This window comes from Rattus norvegicus, chromosome 18 (assembly GCF_036323735.1).
Source record: "Rattus norvegicus strain BN/NHsdMcwi chromosome 18, GRCr8, whole genome shotgun sequence".
In the NCBI taxonomy this organism is placed as follows: Eukaryota; Metazoa; Chordata; class Mammalia; order Rodentia; family Muridae; genus Rattus; species Rattus norvegicus.
Window position 1 is genome coordinate 57,028,713 of NC_086036.1, and position 22,996 is coordinate 57,051,708.

Here is a 22,996-nt window from a genome sequence, read left to right on the forward strand (position 1 = left end):
CTCACTCAAAATAAAAGACACCAGGGCTTGGTAGAAGATACCTGGACACCTCTCTCTTCTTCATACCGGTGACTGCAAGCCCCTCTTTCCTGGGGACCTAGTGGCCACCTAGCCCCTCTAGGACTACATGGCCAGGGGAGCAGCAGTGCAGCTCAGTAGCGAACACCTCGTGACAGTGCATAGTTAAACAATCAAGGAAGCAATACGATAATCCCAGGCACAGTTGATCTGAGCCATAAATACATTTTTTTAAGGATATACTTTTTTTTTCTTCAATTAAAAATGAGTTTCTAATCCTGATTCTATTCACAAGTAACAATTTCATCATCACACGCTACAGACAGAAGATGTTATGTGAACACAGCTCAAGTCTACAGAAGGAAGTCAGTCGGGTGGGAGGGGCAGAGGGTGACTGACAGCACTTGGAGGTGCACCCAGGATGATCCGCTGGAAGCGAGGACGACGCTAACGTGGCAGTGGAACATCGACAGCATGGAAACTCACGGACGGAAGCAGCTTTGTTCAATGTAAACATTGATTTGTTTGTTTTGTTTTTTTTTTTAAAGGAAACGACAGCAGATTCAAGTCTCTCTCTCCTGTGTGTTCTCTCACGCTCGCTCGCTCGCTCGCTCATTGGCTTGCTCTCCTCCTCATATACTCATTTCTTTGAAAACGTAAACATATTGGAAGGGCCTTGTCTGAGGTATTGAGGTATTCCTCGAAGGTTAAGGCTGATATTAATGCAGGCTCTGCTGGGCCTCTTTCAGTAAGCTGTCAAAATCCATGGCTTCGTACTTGCTTTTCCCAGACGAGGGAAGGGACTCTTCAGACGTGGGATCTGTGGGCCAGTGAGAGGTGAGGTAGTGAGAAACTCAGTCCAAACCAGCAAATTTACCACTGAGGGTGGGACTCAAGGAACTGGGATGGCCAGGGTGTCACAGTGCAGGAGTGAGCACCAACGGCCATTCTGCTGAGACAATTTCTTCCATGTTGACAAGACCTCATGGCTTCCATGTTCCTGTTGTAGAGCGATGGGTCCCTGAACAGAACACCCTACAACTCAACTCCTTTCCAGACAATCCTGGAGATGTATTTTCCAACCTCCCCCTACACATCCCCCACACCCCACCAACTGGTAACACGCTACTCTGATACTAGTCAGTCATAGAAGAAAATGCTAACGAATCTATCTCATACAGATGGGGATCTAAGTCTCACAGTGAACTCCAAAGGCTACCATGGGCTCTCCTCTACAAGTCATCTGTCTCTATGTCATGTTTGTCTTCCACTAAGCTGGAAATGGCACGGGCACCGTGTCTGTCCATGCTGCCCTCTACTAAGGGCAAAGCCACTGCCTGTCAAAGCTCATCAGGGAGTGCATGTCAAGTGGCAGGTCAGCCAGGGTGCTGCTGGGTAACTGAGAGCACAGACTATACCTTCCTATGAGAACAGGAAGGTGGCTGTGTGGTTAGAGCGACTCATAGGACCATAGGCCAGAAGAAAAAGCAAGATATCAGCCGCAGAAAAAGCAGCTGTGAATAACAATGGGGAGGCTCTTGACTTGGGGCCATGTTCAAAGGGCCATGTTCAGTCCACATGGCATTAAAGGAAGTCACCGTCCCTCATACTACGGGACTCATTACAATACAGTTAGACTCTGCTCTCTTACCATAGTCGGTGTATCTGGGCCAGCGGAAGTGCCGGAGCCCTCCATAGCTCAGGTGGAAGGAGGGCTCATTGCGTTTTCTCAGGGTAGCGCCGTTCCTCACGGACAGGGCGGCATGCTCCGAACACCGGAAGGTAATAAAACCGTGCTTCTGGCCTCTGGAGGGAGAGGATAAGGGAGGATGTTCTAGGCTAGTCTAGTGGATGTTAGAAGAGTACACATCGTAGGATAAAGAACAGGAAACCATGTCACGTGCCCACTTCTCTTCAATGAGGGAAAATGAGATTTGATTGGCCAACCTCTGTACTTTGAAGACAGCAGGGGCAGCTGAACTCCTGGATGTTTAGACAGTTGCTGGGCACCATGCTTTGCTTCTCATTCAGATGAGGCTGGGAGGGGGTGTTGTCATCTCTACCTTGCCCGGGGGGTGGGGAGAATAAGCTCTGTGGAGTTCCAGGCTCTACCCAGTGGCATGGGGCACAGCAGGGACTGACAAGACCCCTGATGGTGAAGCTAAATGCTCCTAACACTCCCCTCTCTTCCTTATCACTTCCCTGGTTCTGCTATGCCTCCTCTCCATCTATCTCACTCTGCCATTCTCGGGATCAGCGGTTCTTAACCCTTCCAGTGCTGCGACCCTTTAACACAGTTCCTCATGTTGTGGTGACCCCCGACCATAAAACTATTTTTTGTTGCTACTTTATAACTGTAAGTTTGCTTCTGCTGTGAATCATGATTAAATATCTAATATGAAGGATATCTGATATGTGACAGGTCATTCAACACCAAGGGGTAGCAACCCACAGGTTGAGAACTACTGCTTTAGGCTCTTCAAAGACAGCTTCAGCCTCCACTTCCTTGACAGGCAACTTGCTCTCCATTTTTAACTGTATGACACCTGCTAGTCTACCCATCTGCAGCATCCCCTTTCTACCTCTGCAGAGAGCATCAAGTCACGTGACAGTACCTCCCTGGAGATGGTGATATATATGTTTAAGGATGAACCTACCAACCAAAGCTAAACCCTAGAGGTCTATCCCAGATCTCTGCTGGAACTGTGAGCACGAATTCTGCTCCCCAGGAAACTCTGAGCTGTTAATCGGTAAGCTTAAAGCTCTGAGGTAATTGAGAAGCAAATCTGTTAGGGAAGGACTCAAGGCAAGGGAGACCTCCAGCCACCTCTGCTCTGTTAGTTCAGTTCTACCAATGAGCAAACCATCCGAGGACACAAAACTCTCTGTGGTGTCTATATTGAATGTTCATAGACAAATCGTTTTTGATGGTTTGTTTGTTTGAAGATTTCCTTACAGATTAAAAACTGGCTCCCCTAGGTGCATGATGACAAGACGGGAAGACTTAGAAGATTGCAGGCTCAGGATGCACTGCAGAGGAAGGGAGGTCTGTGGATAACACGGAGGCCTCCACAGTGAGTCTCAAAACAAGCACATCTTCAAGCATTCAAAGGCCTGGCCTGCAGGGTTGTTTGAACAAAAGCTTTGAAGCCTACCTAGGCTTCAGCTTTTCCCTTTTAAGTTGTCTAAGGTCTCCCAGAATGAGACGAATAAGAATGGATGGGTTTTAAAAGTATCAAGTATTTAGATGACAGAAAACACTGACACTGTGGACGCTGGGTCACCTGGAAGCAGGGTGTGGTGCTGTCACCAGTTTTACAAATCACCAGGGTTCTTCTCCCGCCTGTGCCCCTCCCAGCCCCTGGCTCCCTCCCACCTCCCCCTCCCCCATTTGTACTGGCTGGCCCTGGCTCACCTCTTACTTCTCCTCAGCACCTGGCACTCGACTATCTCACCAAACACCTCGAAGCGCTTCTTTAGTTCCCGAGAGCTCATGTCACCGGAGAGATTTCGGATGTATACCACACGACCTTCACCCTGCTCATGAAAGGGGACAGAGAGGGACCCTGTTATTACTCTCATGGAGTCTCTGTCTAGGCCTGGCTGAGCAGCAGCACTGCTAGAGTCAGAGAGAGGACTGTGACAATCACTATACCAAAGGACCCCTCCTTGTTGGAACAGGGACCACTGTACTGAAGCAGCCCGGAGGAGAAGCTCGTGCATGGAGGGACTGAGCAGCGACTAGGCAGAGAAGAGCTATACCATCAGACAGCCACATGTTCTACTCAGCACTGTTTGAGCCTACAAGCTGCTAAGGATAAAACTGGGGACCTGGTGGTTTGTAGGGGTCAGAGTTCACCAGGAGGAAAGATAATGAAACGGGTATTAGGGTCGCAGGAACTAGCATTTTATCTGAGTTTACCAAGGAAAGTCGGATAAAGCCACGGCACACAGACACCGTGCCCCACAGGTCACCCTTAGGAGAGTTTGGCTCTGAGTTAGATGCTAGTGGGCATGCAGATCAGACAGGGAGAGAAAACAACCAGGGAGGCCAGGCTGCAACCTCCTGCCTCTCTTTTAAGGTTCGTGATTTGACGCGTCTGTTGCCTGGAAACCTGTGAGACAGTGTGTGGCCCAGATAGGCTGTCTCTAAGCACAGGCACAGCCAGCAACTTTCCACATAGCCAATCCACTAACCACAAATGGCAGGAAAGAAAGCCCAGAGCCAGGCTCCATAACAGGACCCCTCAAAGTCAGAGAGTCTGCTTTGGCATGCTGGGGTCTTTCCAGATCCACAGACAAAGCCCTTCCTCTCTGACTCCTGGTAATTCCCTGAATTTGTCCCATCCCCTACCCGAGCTCTTGGAGCCTAGATACTTTTGGTTGCTCCTTTATTACTAACCTCCTTATGGTACCTCTTGTAAGTCAACTATCCCCAGTGGTCCAAATTCTAGTCAGGACTCTGTCAATCTCAAGTTTATTATCAACTCTTAATCCCATCAATTTTCCTTTGTTCATGAGTTGCTGTCTTTCTCTCCTTTCTGTCTCAGCCACAGGAATAGGGAATTAATTTGTCTTTATACTGCTGTCACCTGAAGCCTAGGATTATGACAGATTTGTCAAACCACCTAACCCAAGAAGACTATGTTCACCTGTGTTTGGTTTTGTTTGAGATAGAGTCTCACTATGTAGCCTTGGCTTGCCTGGAACCCATAGTGTAGACCAGGCTGGCTTTGAACTGATGGAAATCCACCTGCCTCTGCCTCTCTAGTCCTGGGATTAAAGGTATGTGTCACCATGCCTGGCTTTACCTGTAGTTTTAAGCTGTACAAAGCTGTGCACTCTGAAGTTTGTGTGCCCCACCCACCCACCTCCCAAAGCATAGCAACCAGTGAGGCTGTTTGTCCTTTTGTGTGTCTGTTATACCTCCCCTTCCTTCTTTATAGGGCTATGACATAACTGGCTGGCCCATGAACACCGAAGGCTCCCAGGGCACCTTTGTGGGCAACCTTAGGGTTTAACGGTTTTGTGGGCAACCTCAGGGTTTAACGGCAGGCTCAAGTTGGGTGGAGAGGATAGAACGGGTTTGTTGAGGGACCCCTTATGAAGGAGGGTCCAAATCTCCTGTGTACAGACAAATAAACTGAGGCTTGGGAAAGATAGGCTCTTGACCAAGACCATACAGGAGACCATGTGAACTGACTAGCCAAGCCTGTCTCTGCCCGAGTCCCATCGTCTTCTGTCTTGATTCTTTCAGGGTCCCTGACGCTGAGACCTAAGAGGCTACCTACTGCAGACCACGGCCAGTCAAATGCTGGGCTTCCCATGGTGCTACCTTTAGTGGCTTTTGGTTACTTATGTAACTGTGAAAGAAGATATATGAGTGCCCTTCATGCAGCCTCTGACTCATTAGTCCCCAGGCAGGGGGTGGATGCTGGTGGCTTAGCATTTCCCAATGTTCCTGGCTTGCCCCCATTTTTTTCTAGGTCCAGGGACCCCAGATCACTTACGATGGCCTTTTCCCGCCGCTTCTTGGCATGCCGGGCGCTTGGGGTTCCATCTGAACAGGGCCCTCTGCTCTCAAGTCTGTCAGTGAACAAGCAAGGCACAGTGCTCAATCTCACTCTTGCAGAAACCCAGCCCTGACTACGTGGGATCCAACACTGGTCTGGGGTCCTCTGCTGGCTCCCAGGCTGAGGTCCCTGGGAAGCACCTCGTATTAATTCTTGTCCTGGCCTTCCGGGCCTCACCCTTCTCCACCATGACGGGTAGAAAGCCCTTCCGATTCTTTGTATTATCGATTAGATTTAAAAAAAAAATCCAGGAGGTTTTATATATTCCTGTTTTCCAAAAGAAAGTCTGAAGCTTGGGTTCCAGTTAAGACTTCACCAAAACTTGAAATGGGAAAATGTTGTGGTAAAAAAGAAAATGGTGGAACCATTCCCTGGCATACCCGCTCTTGCTAGTTCTGGCTCCGGCTGGTCATTGGAATTAGCACTAATTTATCTCAGTGGCTCCACGCTGGCCCCCGAGTACTCTCTGACCCAGGCAGACTGCAGGGCCATTCCAGTGTGGTGGCCTGCCAAGCCGCCCTGCCCTCACTCACAGCTCTCTTGGCAGGTCACTGTCACACCAGTTTCTTACACAGACCATCTATCTTGCGGCTCTCTTACTGTGGACTCAATTAAGTCATCCCATGAAAGAACCCACCACACAATAACCTCTGATCCAATTGATAAGATATAATTTGCCCATCTCGACAGCACAAAATCCTATACACACTCATCCCTTAAGACTAGTCATAACAACCTGTGCCTATGCGCAGAGAAGAATTTTAACATCTGCCGCCATGTTCTCCCAGCTCCTTCCTCCTTACTCCGGCCCTTCTCTCCTAGAATCAGGTCTACTCTAAAACCATGTTCATACTTCACCTTGGAACAGCTACATCCACTATAAAATTCATCATCTACTCTTGTCTCAAGGGGTTGCAGCCCTATCCCAGGGCCCAGCCTACCATATATGAGTCTTTTAAAAAATATGGCTTAGAAGAATATGGATGCTTGAGCTCCACAGACTGAACTTAAACCCCTGTTTCTTCCACCTCTACCTCTGGTTTACAGAGCGAGTTCCAGGACAGTCACGGCTACACAGAGAAACCCTGTCTTGAAAATAATAATAAAAGAAAAAGAAAAAAAAAAAAAGGAAACACGTATCCTCCAACTGCATCTATCAAGCCCCAGGACCATAACAGAAGGCGATGTGACTCGTGACTTGCTATCTTTCACGTGCTGTTATTCAGTCAAGAGTTATCATTCACTGGGACCAGAGTTGGCAGGCCTTCCCTTCCAGATTGCTGAGACAGGAATCCTTGGAACTGGTTTGGCATTGTTCAGCAGGTCTCAGTGCATTGTCTGCTGATGGCCAACAGGAAGAAAGTAGGTCTAGAGAAGGCTGAAGGGTGGTTTTCCAGGCTTGTCAGATACACAGCTCTGTGAGCAGTTGAGCAGGGACTGTCATAACCAAGTCACTCTGTCCAAGGAACAGAAATGGCCAGGCCTACACTGGGCCTACATTTGAGAGGAGAAAACAGGGACTCGATAGTCTCAGGGAAGATCTGGTATCAACTTTCAGAGCCCTGGAATACAGACCCTCTTCAAATACAGCCCATGGAGGCTAGGTAGGAAAAGAAGTGCCCAGAAACTCCAGTGCTGGCAGTGAGGAATGGGCTCAACACTGGAGAAACTTCAATGGCATTAAGATGTCTTAGTGGCAAACTCCTGGGAAATTATAAAAGGACCGGCGAGCAAGCCTTGAGAGCTCTGCGAGACAGCTGAGCTGATGGCCTGTCAGTGAAACCTCAGGGAAAGTCATTTGTAGTAACAGGTAACTTGCACATTGGTTTGTGGGGCATTCACGAAACCCCTAAAATGTCTGTGTATGTGTCATTTGATGAGCAGAGGGGCCTCTGCTTTCTTGGTGGGGGTGGTCCTTGAACAGCTAGTAGAGCTGTGTACATATAAAGCTGAATTTGTCTAAGAAAAGGTATCTCTAAGACCCCAATTCTGATCTCAGAACGATTTAAGAACTTGTTAGAAATGCAAATGATCCACGCCCACAGGCTCCAAAGCTCAGCTTATCCCTGACCCCCACCAGCTTCACAAGATGTCCGGATACTTTCATGGCTCTGCTCAAGGCTAAAGAGTCCCATCTAGTGGCCACTCAGGTAACCTCAAGCTCAGAGCTGAAACTTTCACACCCCCCCACCCCCACCCCCACCCCCCCACCCCCGTCTCTTGGGAATCTTTTTAGAGTTTCTCCAGGACAAAGCTGGTCCTGTTACCTGCTGTGACGAGGAGGCAGAAGCTGCTTTCCCCCAAATCTGCCTCCAGGCTCCTACCTTGAATTCCTGCCCTGTCTTCCCTCAGGGATAGAGTGTGACCTGAGAGTTGTAAGAGGAAATGACCCCTTTCCTCTGCACGCTGCCTTTTGTCATGGTATTTTATCGCAGCAATAGAAACCCCTTTCCAGGTCCAGTGCTCAAAGATGGGATGCTCAAACTAGATCATGGCGCACTGTGTCCCCACTGGGCTCTTACAGGGTCTGTTCACAGCAGCAAATGATGCAGGACCAAGCTCAGGAGTAAAGCTCATCGCGGCTTTCAATCAGGGTGTTTTCCAGAACATAGATCAAAACCACGCCGCTGACCTTTCTTTTACGCATTAACATCATGTTGTTTTTCGACTACGCGAGTCTGCCTGTTTGCATGAAAATCTATCCACTGACAAACACAAAGCAGAAAACAAGGGTCAAGCTCGCTAGGCTATAAGGTCTCAGGGGGCCAGAATGTGGAGTTTCTTTCTAACAGTCCCTGATGGGCTTTGCTTGCTTCGGGTAGCCCGACTCTTGGAGAGTCTATCTCATGCCTTCTGACCAAGGCTGGGACCTCAGGCAGAGAGGCAACCCAAGTCTCAAAGCAAGTTCCTAGGGCTCCTCCCCTCTGGTACCTAATGGGTGCTCAGATATCCCCCTCCCTGGGGCCACCAAGAGTACCTGAAGTTCTTCCGGGTAGCTGGTGACCAGGAGCTACAGGATGAGGAGCCAGAACTGGAGCGGCTTCGGGAACAGAGCTGCCGACTGGCCTTACTGGGTGGGCTCTGGTAGGGGCAGTGGTCGGAGCAGGGAGGGCTGACCCCTGAGTCCTCTCCTTCATCGTCCTCTTCCCCTCCCTCCTCTTCCTCCTCCTCTAGCAGGAAGCTGCTCTCGCCACTGCTGCTGCTGCTGTCCTCAAATACGGTGTCATACTCCGGGCTTTTACATGAAGCCAAGTCTTCCTCCTCCAGAGCGGTTTCCAGCAGCCCAAAGTGCTTTGTGAGGCTGGCACGGATCTCATGGTCTCTTAGCTGCATGCTGTCCTTGGGGGTGGGGTCACAGTTCTGGTCTGCCTCCCTCCTAGGGGTCTTTGTTTCCACTGGCAGGGTTGCACCCTGGTGGGCCAAGTCTTCAAGGTGGACCTTGATTGGCTCCCAGGACCGCAGCACCTTCCTCTGCAGGGCAGCCTCTGGCCTGATCACCTGGCAGTAGTCATGGTCTCCAAAGGAGCAGGAGAAGGGACGCTTCTGGCCAGCCTGTGAGACTGGCTGGGTTGTGGCATGTTGCAGATGAGACAGGAGCTCACTTCGCTCCGGGTGCCTCTTGGGCAGCTTGTGGGAAGCCCCTGGGGTGGCTGTGAGCTGAAGAGTCTCAGGGGAAGGGAGGCTGGGAGCTGTGTCTTGGCCTGGGCTGTGCTTGGTGTCCTGCTTGAAGGGGTCCTCCTCCATGGGCTTATATGGAGGTGTGGTGGGTGGAGTGAGTCCTACCCAGGCAAGAGAAAAACACAGGTGAGGGAAAGGCAGGTCTTCTTGGAGGACATTAAGAGCTCTGTTCGCAAGGACACAGAAGTGGCTGCAAGCTACAACATTCCTATCGGTGGATGGCAGGCATCACTAACTGGTCACCACACGACTACCTAAGCCTTTATGTAGCCCAGGGATCCTCCTGTTCTTAGGAGCTGGCATGAGATGACAGACAATGGGCATCCCTTTGGGACTTGGTAATGACAGCTAATGTATCCAGGTCACAGATATCTGTTCCTACTCTATTGACAATCATTTAAAGAGCCCTACCGCAGGGGTATCCCTGAACAGAGGTGGTGGTGCCATTGGTAAAACCAACCATTCAGTGTCTCTGATGCTACTCAATCTGCCTTTGTCTTCTGGTCTTCCCAGCACATCACAGGAACTTGCTAAAAATACCCCTTCCTTTCTCTCCATGCCTTCCAAAGCCTACAGGATGTGTGCCAGGCACCTCTATGCTTTGGTCCTTTGGGGACCTTTCTCCCTACTTTTCTCTTTTAGTAGAACCAGCAGACCAGAAGCTCAGATATACGCTATACTTCCATTCTTTGGTATCTTTACCCCTAACAATTCTTCAACTAAGCACACCCATCTTCTTTGTCTTCCCAATGCCTGTTGGTCCTTCAGTCCCTCAGCACCCCCCTGTCCTGGGCACTCCACCATTTAACCAGGCCACACTGACTTCCTGCCTTAATGAACAGAAATGAGCACATGGTTAAACCATTCTCCTGAAGGCTTAGCCTCACCAGGCTGTGGTCTCCTCCAGAGCTGTGTCTTTGTTTTCTGACCTCAGAACCCCCTCAGCTGCTGATACCAGCAGCTAAAGGGCTAGCCCCAGGCCTTGACCCTTCTCCCAGCATGCTCCCTGTGCATCTCAATGCTAGAGTAGTTCATGAGGCAGTGGTCAGTTCATGAGGAGATGTACTCCCGCCCAGGCAGCCCACCAGCTGAACCCCTAGCTCACCTGCTGTGCCACAAAGCTCCACTGTCAAGGACTCCTCAAAGCTCTTCTTGCCAAGAGGGTCACTGGTAGAGGCAGGGAAGAAAGAAAGAGAGGAGGTTGGTCAGTAGGAGGCTTCCACAGGTCCACACTTTTGAGGGTAGCAAAAAGTACTAGGATAGATCCTGGGTCTGCCATGGAAAGTGGCCTAGAGAGAAGTACTGAAGGGCCCCATCCTGACTGTTAAAAGAACTCAGGTTGCAGTTTTTGGGAGGTACAGGTAGTTTGATGTAGAGTCCTTGCTTTACAGATGGGGCAACTGAGGCCTAGAGAGGGGAGGAACTTGCTCCTAGTCCCACAGCATCACAACCTCCAGCCCCACCCCAAAGAACACTCTTTAGAGTCCTGGAGATGCCAGCTTATGAAATGGCTCGACTCTCCATCCTTCTCCTCAGCTCACAGAGACTCCCTTTGAAAACTCAATTCCTATGAAAGGAGTTTGGATCCCGAGGGCTCAAGGTGACACTGAAGGCAGGTCCTATAGATGGGGCCAGGCTCAGGGACAGATAACCTCCCACCCAAACGCACAAATCTAAGACAAAAGCTCATGGAATAATAGACCGACAATTTCTAAAAGTCTACCTTTGTGACAAGGCCAGCATGAGGCACCTGGGGGAGTCTGAAAAGACAAAAAAGAAAATAAGATTCCCCATACACACCATCATAAACACTCTCCCCTCTAGGAAGCCCTCACATTTCCGGGGGCACCAAGGACAAATGCCCTTCAAGGTGACATATGGCCTTGGTCATCTAAGGGATGGATCAGGCGCAGTTCAAATACGCCTTGCATTGCCGGGTCTCAGCCAGTAGATCTCCTTACTTTGCAGAAATAGCAGATGGGCAAGGCAACCCCTGCTGGCCAAACAGTACAGCGCAGTAGCCATGAATGCTGATGCCAAGGCTCTAAGCCCAAGCTGTGATTCTAGATGGTTCCGGTGACAGGTCCTTCACTAAAAAGCTCAGAGCCTCGGGCCTCAGTCTCTGTTGGTTATTTTATTTGAAACAGGTCTGCATATGTAGCCCAGGTTGCCTTCAAATCCTATCCGCCTGTCTCTGCCTCCTAAGTACTGTTAATCACCGTGCCTAGCTTTATTTATTTATATTTTTTTCCTGCCCCTTTTCCTTATCAAAGCATGGATAAGGCCTTTTGTTCTTTGTTCGTTAAGCAGTGCTTTGGTATACATGATAAGAATCTTGAAGATGACCATGTGTTTACCTGAAGGTCTGCCAAATGGCCCATTGTACAGAAAGGGCAGTGGGCAACCAGATCCAACCTCATTCAACACACAAGGCTGAGTGTTAGAAGGAAGTGCCCAGATCCCAGTGGGGTTGCTATGCCCACCCCACCCTCGCTGGTGGACCACAGACTACCTCTGGAAGGGGGCCGCGGGCAGCTTGGATCTTCATCTGTGTCCCCACACCCACTTTCACAGGGGCTTTCCAGGGTGGGGATCTGGGATCCCAGGGGGAGCTGCTGGCCTTGACTACTGTCTGTGAGGCCGCCCAGCTCTTCTTCCAGGTCGTGGGTCTCTGTAGCCAGGCACATCGAGGGTAGAGCACCTAGGGGCTCATCAGTGAATGTCAGCCAAGGGCCCAGCTCTGGATTCAGTCTCCTGGAGCGCCGCACAGGGCACACAGAGCTGTCCATCTTCCTCCCTAGTTTGGTCCATGGCAGGCCACGACCTGGTCTCTTCCTGCCCCACTCCTCTTCTTCATCCTCTTTTTCTTCTTCCTCTTCTTCTTCCTCTTCCTCCTCCTCATCTTCCTCCCGCTTTTGCCTTGCAGGCTTGTTGACATCCCGTTTCACCTCTAGCCTCAGAGGACGGAGGCTGGGTCTAGGTCCAGTGCTCTTGGGGGAAGCAGTGATTCTCACCTCTTCTGCCATGGCAGAGTGGGCAGGGGAGGCCTGACTGTCTTTGGGGGGCCTGGTTCTGGACTGGGGTGTGAGAGAAGCATAGACAGGTGTGGCCAGGCGGTAGGGCTTGCTAACATCACAGAGGATATCTTGGGCCAGAAGTTCCCTTAGGATGGAGAACTCAGTCCAGAAGGCTTTGGGGGTTTGCCGGGATCGGGGTGGGACCTTCCTCAAGGGGCTGCTGCAGGACTGGGGGATTGGCTCTGAGGCCCGTTGGGGCAGCTTCCTCTGAGGCAGGCAGTAGGTATGCATGTAGCGAATGAGCTGTACCATGGCCCTCACGTCGTCCTTGGGAACTTGGGCACTGTTGGGGTTGGCCGTGTCCTGTCCTAGTGAGTCTTGGGGAGACGCTGGAGCTGGCCAGGGGCTTGGGCAATCCTCTCCCACCTCCTCATCCTCTTTGGAGAGGAGCTGAGGACTTGGGTGGGGAGGTGGGGAACAGGCTTTTCCCCTGGGGCAGGGCAGCACCGAAGTGAGGTGCTTATGCAGTTCTGTACAAGGCCGGCTCTGAGACCGTAGCATGGGGGTCTTCTTGTCCTGGGTGCCATCCACCTGGAGAAGGAAGTATGCCAGAGTAAGCAGGGAGGGGCACAATACTTCTCCCTCTGCCTGCTCTGGTAGCCAGAAGATCCAGCATCTTTCTCTAGGATTGTGGGAATGACCTGTTCCTCCACTTCATCCCTAGACCCCAGCAGGACTAGCACCTAGCAAACTGAGTTGGTGAGGAAGGATGAGTTAGCCAGACTTCTACAGGGCTCCCAGCCTTAGAACCACTGTAGACCCTTCTACATATCGACCAAAGCTATCTCTGACCCACCAAAAATAGGGCCAGAACAGGTATGGGTGTCACCTTTTGTGTGCAAGGTTTTAAAGTGGCCAAAGGTTCCTCAGAAATCCTGAAACTCTAGTATGATCTAGACTGTGACCTCCATAGCCAGATGTTCCCATCTGTTCCCCATTAGATCATGAGCCCCAAAGGAGGCCACACCTTCCTGTCTCTGCTCTAATATGAGTTGAGATCTGTGTTAATATCTCACAGCTCAAAACACTCGAGTGTGGGAAAGTACAGAGCTCTTTTTTTTAGAGTCTCAAATTATGCTGGTTTCAAGGAGCAGTGCCTAGGATTCTGTCTCAGCCAGTGCTGTGAAGACACAGAGAAAGACTGATATAGACCGAATCTGCCACTCTTAGCCACAGCTGACAGCCACCTCGGGGCCCAGGTCACTTCTGGGCATATGTGGAAATACCTTGACACAAGGCCGCTGACTTCTGGAACTGAGGCTGGTCTGCGACCAGGTGGCCCCGTCCTTCAGAGCATCAGAGCTTGCTGTTGGGGAGGATGTGGCCAGGAGGAGCTTCTGCAGCTGGGAAGAGGCAGAGGGGAAAAGACTAGGGCCAGGCACACTCAGAGACACAGGGTATATCCAACCTCACTCAGCACACAAGACTGAGTGCTTGAAGGATGTGCCCAGATCCCAGTGGGGTTGCTATACCCACCCCACCCTCTCTGGTGGACCACAGTCTACTTCTGAAAGTACTTCTGATCTATGCTGCAAAAATGACCAAGACGCAAACCTGACCAAGAAATAAAGGAAAGGTCAACTTGAAGATGGGAGAGAGCCCTGGCTGGTACTTCAGATTTAGAAGAAGATGCTATAGGAAAGACAGGTATGGAAGGCATTCAGTTCCTGCTGAAGTCAGAGAACTGAGGAAGATATAGCCATTGTCCTGGGTCACAGTAGAGCATCACACACAATGGGACTGAATGACAATTTAGGATGTTGACCAACCCCTGGTCTGAAAACAGATTGCTGTCTGCCAAACACCCAGATACTTCATTGTTAGCAAAGTCAGTGACCCAAGGGAACAGGTCTGGGTGATGCCTGCTCAGTCTATTGTTAGAACAGAGTCAGTCAACTCCACATGCCTGTAATAGACACATGTGTAAAATACATGGATATACCGATATGATGCCCTATAAGGGATCCAGTTGACTTTCCCTTTGCCCATGACATTCAAGAATGCATTTCTTTGCGTACATAGCACTGTCCGTGAAATTCTAAAAGGTAGACAATTAAAAGCAAGTCTCCTAGCCAGGCTGTGGTGGTATGTGCCTTTAATTCCAGCGCTCAAGAGGCAAAGGCAGGTGAGTCTCTGTGAGTTCAAGGCCAGCCTGGTCTGCAGAGCAGGACAGCCAGGGCTATGACACAGAGAAACCCTGTCTAGAAAAAAACCAAAACCAAAACCAAACCAACCAAACAAACAAAAAAAGTCTCCTTCCTTCTCAAGGTCCTTTCTCCTTCCCAGATGCAACTGCCACTATTTTCTTGTGAGCCTTCACGAGGTAGGCTTTAATCATAAGAATCTATAACCGACAAGAATATCTCCAAGGTGCATTCTACCTCCAGCCCACTCGGCTCTTTGCATACAAGTAAAAGAATGCTAACCTTTACTTTGTCTTTTCTTCAGCTATTTGGGGTGAGGGAGTTTGGAGGGGAGGGTTGGATCACATGTAGCCCAGGCTATCCCTCAAACTATGTAGTCGAGGATGATTTGAATGCCTGACCTTCCTGTCTCTCCCTCTCAAGTGGTGAGAGTTCAGGCATGCGCCTCCACACCCAGTTTTATGAGCTTCATAATGTGCCAGACAAGCAAGTATTTTACCCATCGAGCTACCTCCCCCAGCCCCCTGCCCTCAGATAACTTTAAAAATAATAAAGATTGTCAAAGCTCCCCAGCTTCAGGTCCCTGCTGGTGGGTGCACAGTTCATCTACCCTGAGAGCAAAGAGACTGAAGAAAAATATCTTTAGACTCCACTGTAGCCAAGGTGAGAACAATGTGAGAGGTACCCTGGGATTGTTCTATGGCACTGAGTAAAGTTTCCTGGGGAGTGCACCTTCCTAACACCTCAGCAGAGAGCACCAAAGGCCCAGCTAGAAAAAGGCCACATCCTACACTCTGAGTAACTGAGGACCCCTGACACCTTAACTAGACTGCAAACACACAAACACACACACACACAACATACACACACACACATAACACACACACACATAACACACACAACATACACACACACATAACACACACAACACAACACACACGACACACACACACACACACACACACACACACACACACACACACACTCTCCACGTGACTTTGGATCCTGGGCTAGAGGGAAAAGATCTGGTTCTAGTTTGCCTCAGCCCCATTTCAGGTCACACCCTGAACAATCTATTTCCTTCTCTGCACTGACACAGGATGGGGGCAGGAGGGAGACACACACACACACACACACACACACACACACACACACACACACACACACTGGATCTGAGACTTTAAAAAAACAAACAAACAAAAAAACAACAAAAAACAAAACCACCTCTGAGACTTCAACAGGCACTGCTAACCTTAGGATTTGTACAGACCTGTAAAGGTTTATAGGTCTTCCAAGTCCACAGGCCAGCCCTCTGGAGTCCAAGGCAAGGCCCACAGTCTGCATGGCTTCTCTGAGCCCCTCTAGAACTATCAATATGCCAGGGAGACTTGACATTGAGTCCTCCTGTGCATAAGCTAACACAGTGTGTGTGTGTGTGTGTGTGTGTGTGTGTGTGTGTGTGTGTGTGTGTGTGTGTGTGTGTGGTGGGGGGTGGACTCGGTTGGTGTAGACAGAACCAAAGGCTTAAGACTAAGACAGCCTTTGACCAGCAGGGGCTGCTCTTTCCTTTGACAAGGTCTCCTGCTGCAGCCTGGTGCAGAAAGAGCAGAGAATTCTTACTACCTATGGCCTTGTCAGGGCTGAGTCAGCCAGTGTGCCCTAAATGGGCCTGTATGCTAGGCAATATTCTAAATGCTCCCTGGGTGTTACCCGCTGTAATCCTCTCAACAGCCTTTGACCCAGGCCCTATCATCCACTCCCGTGGATCAGAAAGCTGAGTCATAGGGAAGCAAAGAGAAGTGTGTGCCCAAGGACTTTCAAGCTCTCACAAGTAGAACTGCAGTTCACATCTAAGAGACCTCTTCCAGTCTGGACGGATGCAGGACCTCACAGGAGGGAGCCACATTATGAGACTGAACACAATCTGTGCAGGGACACGGACACTTGGTAAATGTCCCCACAATGCTCTGGGACCCCAAAGGCAGCAGAGGAGAGGCCACAGGGCCCCAGTATTCAAGTCAGTACACATGGAGTCTAATGTGGTTGGCATACCAACTTGTGAGACTCATGCCCTAGGCCTTCATTTCCCCCAGAGCAGAACGCAATGCTCACCAAGGGCCTTTCCAGGATCTAAGAGCCCTCCCAGCTCTGACCGGCCCTAAACCCCCAGAAGCTACAAAACTCTCAGCAGCAGCAAAAAGTTGACCCCACATGCCTGGGTTTTGGTATCCTTGGCTAGAGCCCAGCGTATGTGTCTTCAGTAACTCGGGAGGTCCAGACTGTTGTAAGGGCAGTCCTCCCATTTGTTCACAGATTACACACACTCATACATTTAACTTGTATATGCTAGTGTGAATACTGGTCCAATGTCTTTGAAGCATAACCTCGAAGGACCTATTTGGAAGTCATGTATCCATAGACCCGGAAATTCTATTTCTAGAATTTGGATCTATTTACATGGGGGCAAACAATGACTGTAGTGTCCTGTGTGACAATGGGGCAGGTGACCATGGATGTCCATCAGGAGGGGAATGGTTAAATGATGGGACATCCTTACCTGGAAGTCCTACACAGTCAACCAGGAGACAGAGCTCCACGAACTGACCTGAAGAGTTTTCAGGACGTACATACAGCTTAGTGTGGAAGCAAGGTGCAGAACAGGCTATAATGCAGCCTCTGTTGTTTTTGTAGTTTTAAAAAAAAAGGTGAAGAGGAAAGTCATGTAACAGATCAGTAACCATGGTTACCTCTGGGGAAGAAGAAGGCAATTGTGAAAGGGCTTGGAAGGTTTTGCTTTTAACTGTCCACGTGTCCGATTCCTGCTCGGGTTTTTATCCTACGTGTGTTATCTTTGTGAAAATGTTTGTGTGTGATTTTAAGGTTGAAAAGAGAAATAGAACGAAGTCTAATGCCATGGCCCAGGCAGGAAGGATAAGGTCCAGGGAGGCCTCGCACCCCAGGCTCTCTACAGAAGCCATGTCCTGATGCTCAGGGCCCTGACTGAGCTAGAACTGACAGCTCACTGGTCTACAATCTGACATTAGCCCCGGGCCACAGCCCTCACCAGTGAAAGCTCATCCACTTCAGACACTGGGGACAGAAGCCTCTCCAAGGCGGGGCTGGGGGGCACAGATAAAGGAGCAGGTGAAGCTGGGGTGCAGGAGGGTGTGTCGCCTTCATCCAGTCCTGGGAAGGCAGCCAGCCCCACATCGTCTTCGGGGATGTCATCCAGGGTCTTGGTAAGCGCAGCCAAGAGAGCTTCATTCTCACTGTCAATCTGGAGGGAAGAAACAGAGGTGGGTAGAGGAGAGGGTTAGTCACTGTGGGGGAGCCAGCTACCTACCCCGATAAACCGCAGCTACCAGCCCCTTAACCCAAGAAATCTGTTCCATGTTTCTGGAATATTAAGTAAACAGGTTGTCAACTCCACGAACCAAAGAATTTGATAAGCAGGCCACAGGAAGGGGTTTGCCTGAAGTCCTAGTCCTGGCTCTGCTGCTCACTGAGTTGTGACCTGGACAGAAGGCAGCCTATTTAAAAACACTGCCTCTTCAATCAAAGACCCAAGCTTCTCTCCATCATTGGTAGCAGGGTCCCCAGCCCCTTGAACCTTGAGGCCCACGCAGGGTATCTCAGAGACTGGCTATCCCAGGGCTCAATGGGGCAGTCATAACTAGAGCAATGAAAAACAGCTTGGTCTTCCCAGGGGATCCTAGGATTTCTTCTCTTTGCTCCCTCAGGGAGAGGTAGTGGGTGCTGTCCTTAGGAGCTTGGGCTCTGGAGCTGTTGTCTCACAAAGACCACACTTATCAACTGTGGGTTCTTAAGGGCAAGTTAGTCCTCCTTTGCCGGGTGGGATAACAGGCAGGACCCACAGCAAGGAGTTCTTGTTGGGCACGAGCAGACGACTGCAGGCAAGGTGCTTAGAGAACAGTGCCCGACACAAAGCAAGCACTTATTATTTGCTATGCTATCCTTGCTAACCATGCTACCACCATTTCCGAGACAATGATGAGGACCAGTCCCCACCTCACTTCCTTTCTTCCTTTCCCATCACAGGCTGTACTGCATCTGGCTTTGTGTTGGATGCTGGCCATTCAGCATATCAAGACCACCATATTCCCTGCCCTCCCAGAGCTTGACCCTATGTGAAGAGTGGAGCTAGACAAGAGAACAAGACAAGAACACATCTCTGAGCTCGAGAGAGACTTGGGGAAAAACAGAGGAGCCTGGGATAGGAAAGCTAACAAGATTGCAGGCTGCTTAGAGCGGTCAGTGGCTGGTTCTTAAACATCAGTAGCCTAGCAAAGGACTAAGAAAACAAGGCTCTGGCCAAGGGGACACCCAGGCTGAAAGCCTTGGTCTTGAGGGGACTAGGAAGCTGTCAATAGCACCTAGGAGCTCACATACCACCACTGAGGGGACATGGCTCTAATCTCCAGTTTGTAGAGAAAACTGATTACCCAGAAATCATCAGGCAAAGCCAGGACCACATGCCTATGCACAAATAAACCAGGGCTCTGCTTCTCTGCTCTCTGCAACCCCTGAGGCGCCTAGCCCCTTAGGCCTCCAAGCTCTAGGTTGGGAGCATAGACCAAACTGCTTCTAGATTAGGCTAAGCACCCCAGTCCGTAACCCCGAGTCCCTGGGTCCGTGCTAGAAGTAGCTCAAGCTATCACATGGTCCCTTCTGAGGCACACTTTCCCACCCCAGGGCCAGCTGTTCATCCCTTCTTCAGGAAGTTCCTCTGAAATACACATCTCGTGATGGCCTTTGGGCTGCACTAAATCTGTTCCAGGCTGCAACCTTCCTTACAGTCAGAGCGGCAGCTGAGTAACTCAATCGGGGACTCAGGGAGAGGAGAATAGACGTGTTTGTAATTTTTAGAACAGAGCTAAGGAGTGGGTCTGAGCCAGGGTTTTGTGGGCTGTGGATCTAGAAAGCGATCAGGACAGCTGCCCTCAGCTGCAAGACTCCCCCGGTCCCCAGGCAAGACTGGCTATGTTCTACTTCTAGACCAACTTCCTAGCTTTGATGGGGAATTAAGATCTGGGGACTGGGGACCCAGTGATATTTGGGGGAGCTCTGCTACTGCCAGGGTGGCCTTGGACATGGTGGTTCCTTCCGCTGAACCTGCTACACCAGGTAAAGATGTAACAACAGGACGGCCCCTCTTCCTAGCTTAAGTGTGGGAAGCAGGAAGTTGCTGAACAAAGGCGAGAGGGACGACGGGGAGACTGGCCGACCTCAGTTCCTTGGGTTCTAGAGAAGTCACTCAGGATGATGTCATTAGTGCTGGGTGGAATGAGAATTCCCAGGGTGCCATAAATTATCACCACTGAGCAAAACTGTAAGGGCTCTCTGGGTCACCAGTGGCCAGGGGTGTCAAAAGAGCCACAGGTGCGTTCCAGCTCACCTGTAGCATGGATGACTTCATGCCAGAGTCCTGGTGACACAACGGCTCTAGGCAACAGTCACAGCTGGTGTTCCTTGGGAAGCCTACCTGCCTTTCTTTCCACGGGTGGGCTGAAGCCTCAGAACAAAGGCCTATCAAAGCCACACAGCAAGCCAGGGCAGGGCCAAGGATGAGAGAACCCTAACTTACAGAGCACAGGCTTGGGTGGGGATGAGCACCAAATGGCAGAGACCACGATGAGGCTAGACGTAACCTATACAGACTCACAAAAGACCTGTTCCTCGGCCCCTCTCCTGGGCTAGCCTAGCTCTGGGGTGGCTGGGTAGGGCTGAGAAAAGGGCCACCTTACCCACACACTGCTGCGGCTCTTTTCCAGGCCTCCTGGCTGCCCTGTAGGTGCCTTTAGATATCACTGGAGCTAGCCACCTCATCCTGCCTGGGCCCATTAGCTTGTTCCCCCACTCAGCTTAGAAATGGAGTGAAAATTAATGGCGAGTTAATCAGCTGAGGAAGGGATATTAATAGACTTGCCCCAACCCCAGCTTTCCCCGGGCTCATCTCAAGCTAGAGGAAAAGGAGCCTTGGAGGAACCTTAATGAAATACTGCATTTGGGGACTGGAGTGGCAGGAAGGAGAACTAGAAGAACACACAGAGATCCTTGCCTGTCCAAGAGGTCTCCATGAGTCTGGGGACACTCAGGAAGTCACCCACGGCCCAGCACACCCTTCTTCTGAGAATCTGTGAATTCCCAGCATTTGTAAGGCCTGATAACTTTCTTCCTCCATCCTTAACACACCAAGAAACAGTGAGGGGAAACTGAGGCCCTGGAAACAGGAGCTTGCCAAGGCCACGTAGCACAAAATAGCCAAACGCCTGCTTACTCTAGACCATCCAACTAAGTGCCTGTCATACCCTGGCCCAAAGACTTTGGGACATTCAGATAATGGAAAGCAATGCCCATGTCCCCAGATTTTGTCAACCGTTAGAACTATAGCATGCTATCCTTTCTCTTAGCTTGCTCCCGTAGCGAGTCCTGTAGCAATGGTGCCATTAAATGGTCAGAAAAGGACTCTGACACCATGATCCATAGTACCCCCTGGCAGGAGGAAACTGCCTATGTTAATGGCCAAAAGAAGATCAGAACCAGTGGGACCTGGGCCTCTCCACTCAAGGTGTTGGAAGAGCTCATATTTGGCCCTCGATAGCTCCTTTGACCTAATAATTGAAGCATTACCATATGCAAGGACTTCAGAAATGAGTAAACCATCATCTTAGGAAGATTAGAGACTGAAGATGAGTGTTCATGAGCAGAAGTGATCAAATGCCTCGGGAGAAGTGACTCATGGCTTTCTTTATATAATTACTATTTATTAGGGCTGGACACAATGCTAGACACAGACAGGGTAAAGCCTGCATGACAATGACATAGCCCTAGAGATCAAAAAGGGACAGAGGGATGCCACACAGACAATGACAATAGCAGACTCTAAGCACATCATCACCTGTACAGCAGCTGCATTTATGTGCCATGGCCTGGTCTGGGGAAGAGGGAGTGCTGTGGAGAGGTAGTGGTGTAAGAGCTCAGCCCACTGTGAGGGCTAACTGCTCACTGAGCTGGAAGCCTCCACAGGCTCATTGAGCTCTGAATCCATGTCACCCAGGGCATGACTTCTCCAGAGGCCTGCTGAGGCCCTAGCTTGGAGGAGTAGGTAGGTTTGGGGGCTGTGCAGTGTCCTGGGAGTGAATGGACTCCAATGGCACTCTGGCCTCACTTGGCCATTAGCTCTCTGCACTCTGAAAGCATTTCTGAAAAACTGTCCCCTAAGAGGGAGGGGACAACATTATTTTGGTGCCGTGTTTCAGGTTTTGTTTTTTTTTTTTTTTCTTTTCTTTTTTTTCAGAGCTGGGGACCGAACCCAGGGCCTTGTGCTTGCTAGGCAAGTGCTCTACCACTGAGCTAAATCCCCAACCCCTTTGTTTGTTTTTTAATGGAGAGGGCTGGTGAGACAGCTGGTAAAGCAGTTGCTTGCAAGCAAGGGAACTGAGATTAAGGCTCAGGACCTATGTTAAAAAAAAAAAAAAAGCCAAGAGAGGGGTAAGCATGAGCCTGTTATTCCAGGGTTAGGGAGGGAGAGGCAGGTGAATTCCAGGCCAGGGACAGAGTCTGTCTTAAAAAGCAAGATGTGTTAGATGGAGTAGTGTGTGTCTTTGATGCCAGCACTCAGGAAGCAGAGGCAGATGGACCTCTGTGATGAGACCCTTTCTCAAAACCAAATACAGGCAAAAAGCAAGGTGGCTGGTGCCTGAGGAATGACATAGAGGCTGTCCTCTGGCCTCCACAGGCAGAGAGAGAGAGAGAGAGAGAGAGAGAGAGAGAGAGAGAGAGAGAGAGAGAGAGAGAGAGAGAGAGACACAGAGAGAGACAGTGACAGGAGAAACAAAGACAGAGACAGATAGAGTCAGAGAAATCCTGCATGGCCCAGCTCTCAGAGGATTGGCAAAGGGTTCCACACAGTAATGCAGGTTGTGGCCTCCTAAGCCAGAACATTTGCCCTGACCCTTCCCAGCTGTGTGACCTTGAGCTGGTCGCTTCAGCTCTCTGGGCATCTATACAATGTGATGATAATGTGCAACTTGCAGGTGAGAACAGTCTGATGGAAAATCCATACTCTACCACAATGCACAAGACTTGTGGTGAGACCCCGACTACGTGTCTGACACCCATACTTCCTTCCTAGGGCTGCTAGCTCTCAGCGGGCTGCTCCAGGGTCACAGTTTCTACCCTTCCACCCCCTGCACCCAGCTAAATCCAAGAGGCTTTTCCTGACACCACTCTGCAGGCATTCTCTGCCATGTGCCCTGACAGCCCTGGCTGCTGGCTTATGGGTTTGCTAATCTAGGGATATCTCCCTCCAGACTGAGTCTTCTGATGACCCCAGCTCCTGACACACAGGGAACTTGACCGGCTACTCCAGAAGGACAGACAAGCTCCATCTGTAGGACTCTCTGGGACAGCACAATGGCATGCAAGCCTTGTGCGTGCACGATACAGTGCTGTTACCTGAATGCCACAGAGGCACACTCAGCCT

The 22,996-nt window shown here is 50.3% G+C and overlaps 1 protein-coding gene across 1 annotated transcript in view; it reads right to left on the reverse strand.

Moving 5' to 3' along the window:
* Nucleotides 1-551: 551 nt before the first annotated feature.
* The window catches only part of Ppargc1b (PPARG coactivator 1 beta), a 102,203-nt gene continuing 79,758 nt past the window's right edge, over nucleotides 552-22,996 (reverse strand). Inside the window, exons 3-12 of the mRNA NM_176075.3 lie at nucleotides 17,555-17,767; nucleotides 13,573-13,689; nucleotides 11,782-12,877; nucleotides 10,993-11,029; nucleotides 10,375-10,436; nucleotides 8,569-9,370; nucleotides 5,529-5,604; nucleotides 3,434-3,555; nucleotides 1,670-1,824; nucleotides 552-838 (exon numbers count right to left, since the gene is read on the reverse strand). Coding sequence (NP_788264.2) covers nucleotides 738-838; nucleotides 1,670-1,824; nucleotides 3,434-3,555; nucleotides 5,529-5,604; nucleotides 8,569-9,370; nucleotides 10,375-10,436; nucleotides 10,993-11,029; nucleotides 11,782-12,877; nucleotides 13,573-13,689; nucleotides 17,555-17,767 — 2,781 coding nt within the window. The 3' untranslated portion in view covers nucleotides 552-737. The remainder of the gene's footprint in view (nucleotides 839-1,669; nucleotides 1,825-3,433; nucleotides 3,556-5,528; nucleotides 5,605-8,568; nucleotides 9,371-10,374; nucleotides 10,437-10,992; nucleotides 11,030-11,781; nucleotides 12,878-13,572; nucleotides 13,690-17,554; nucleotides 17,768-22,996) is intronic.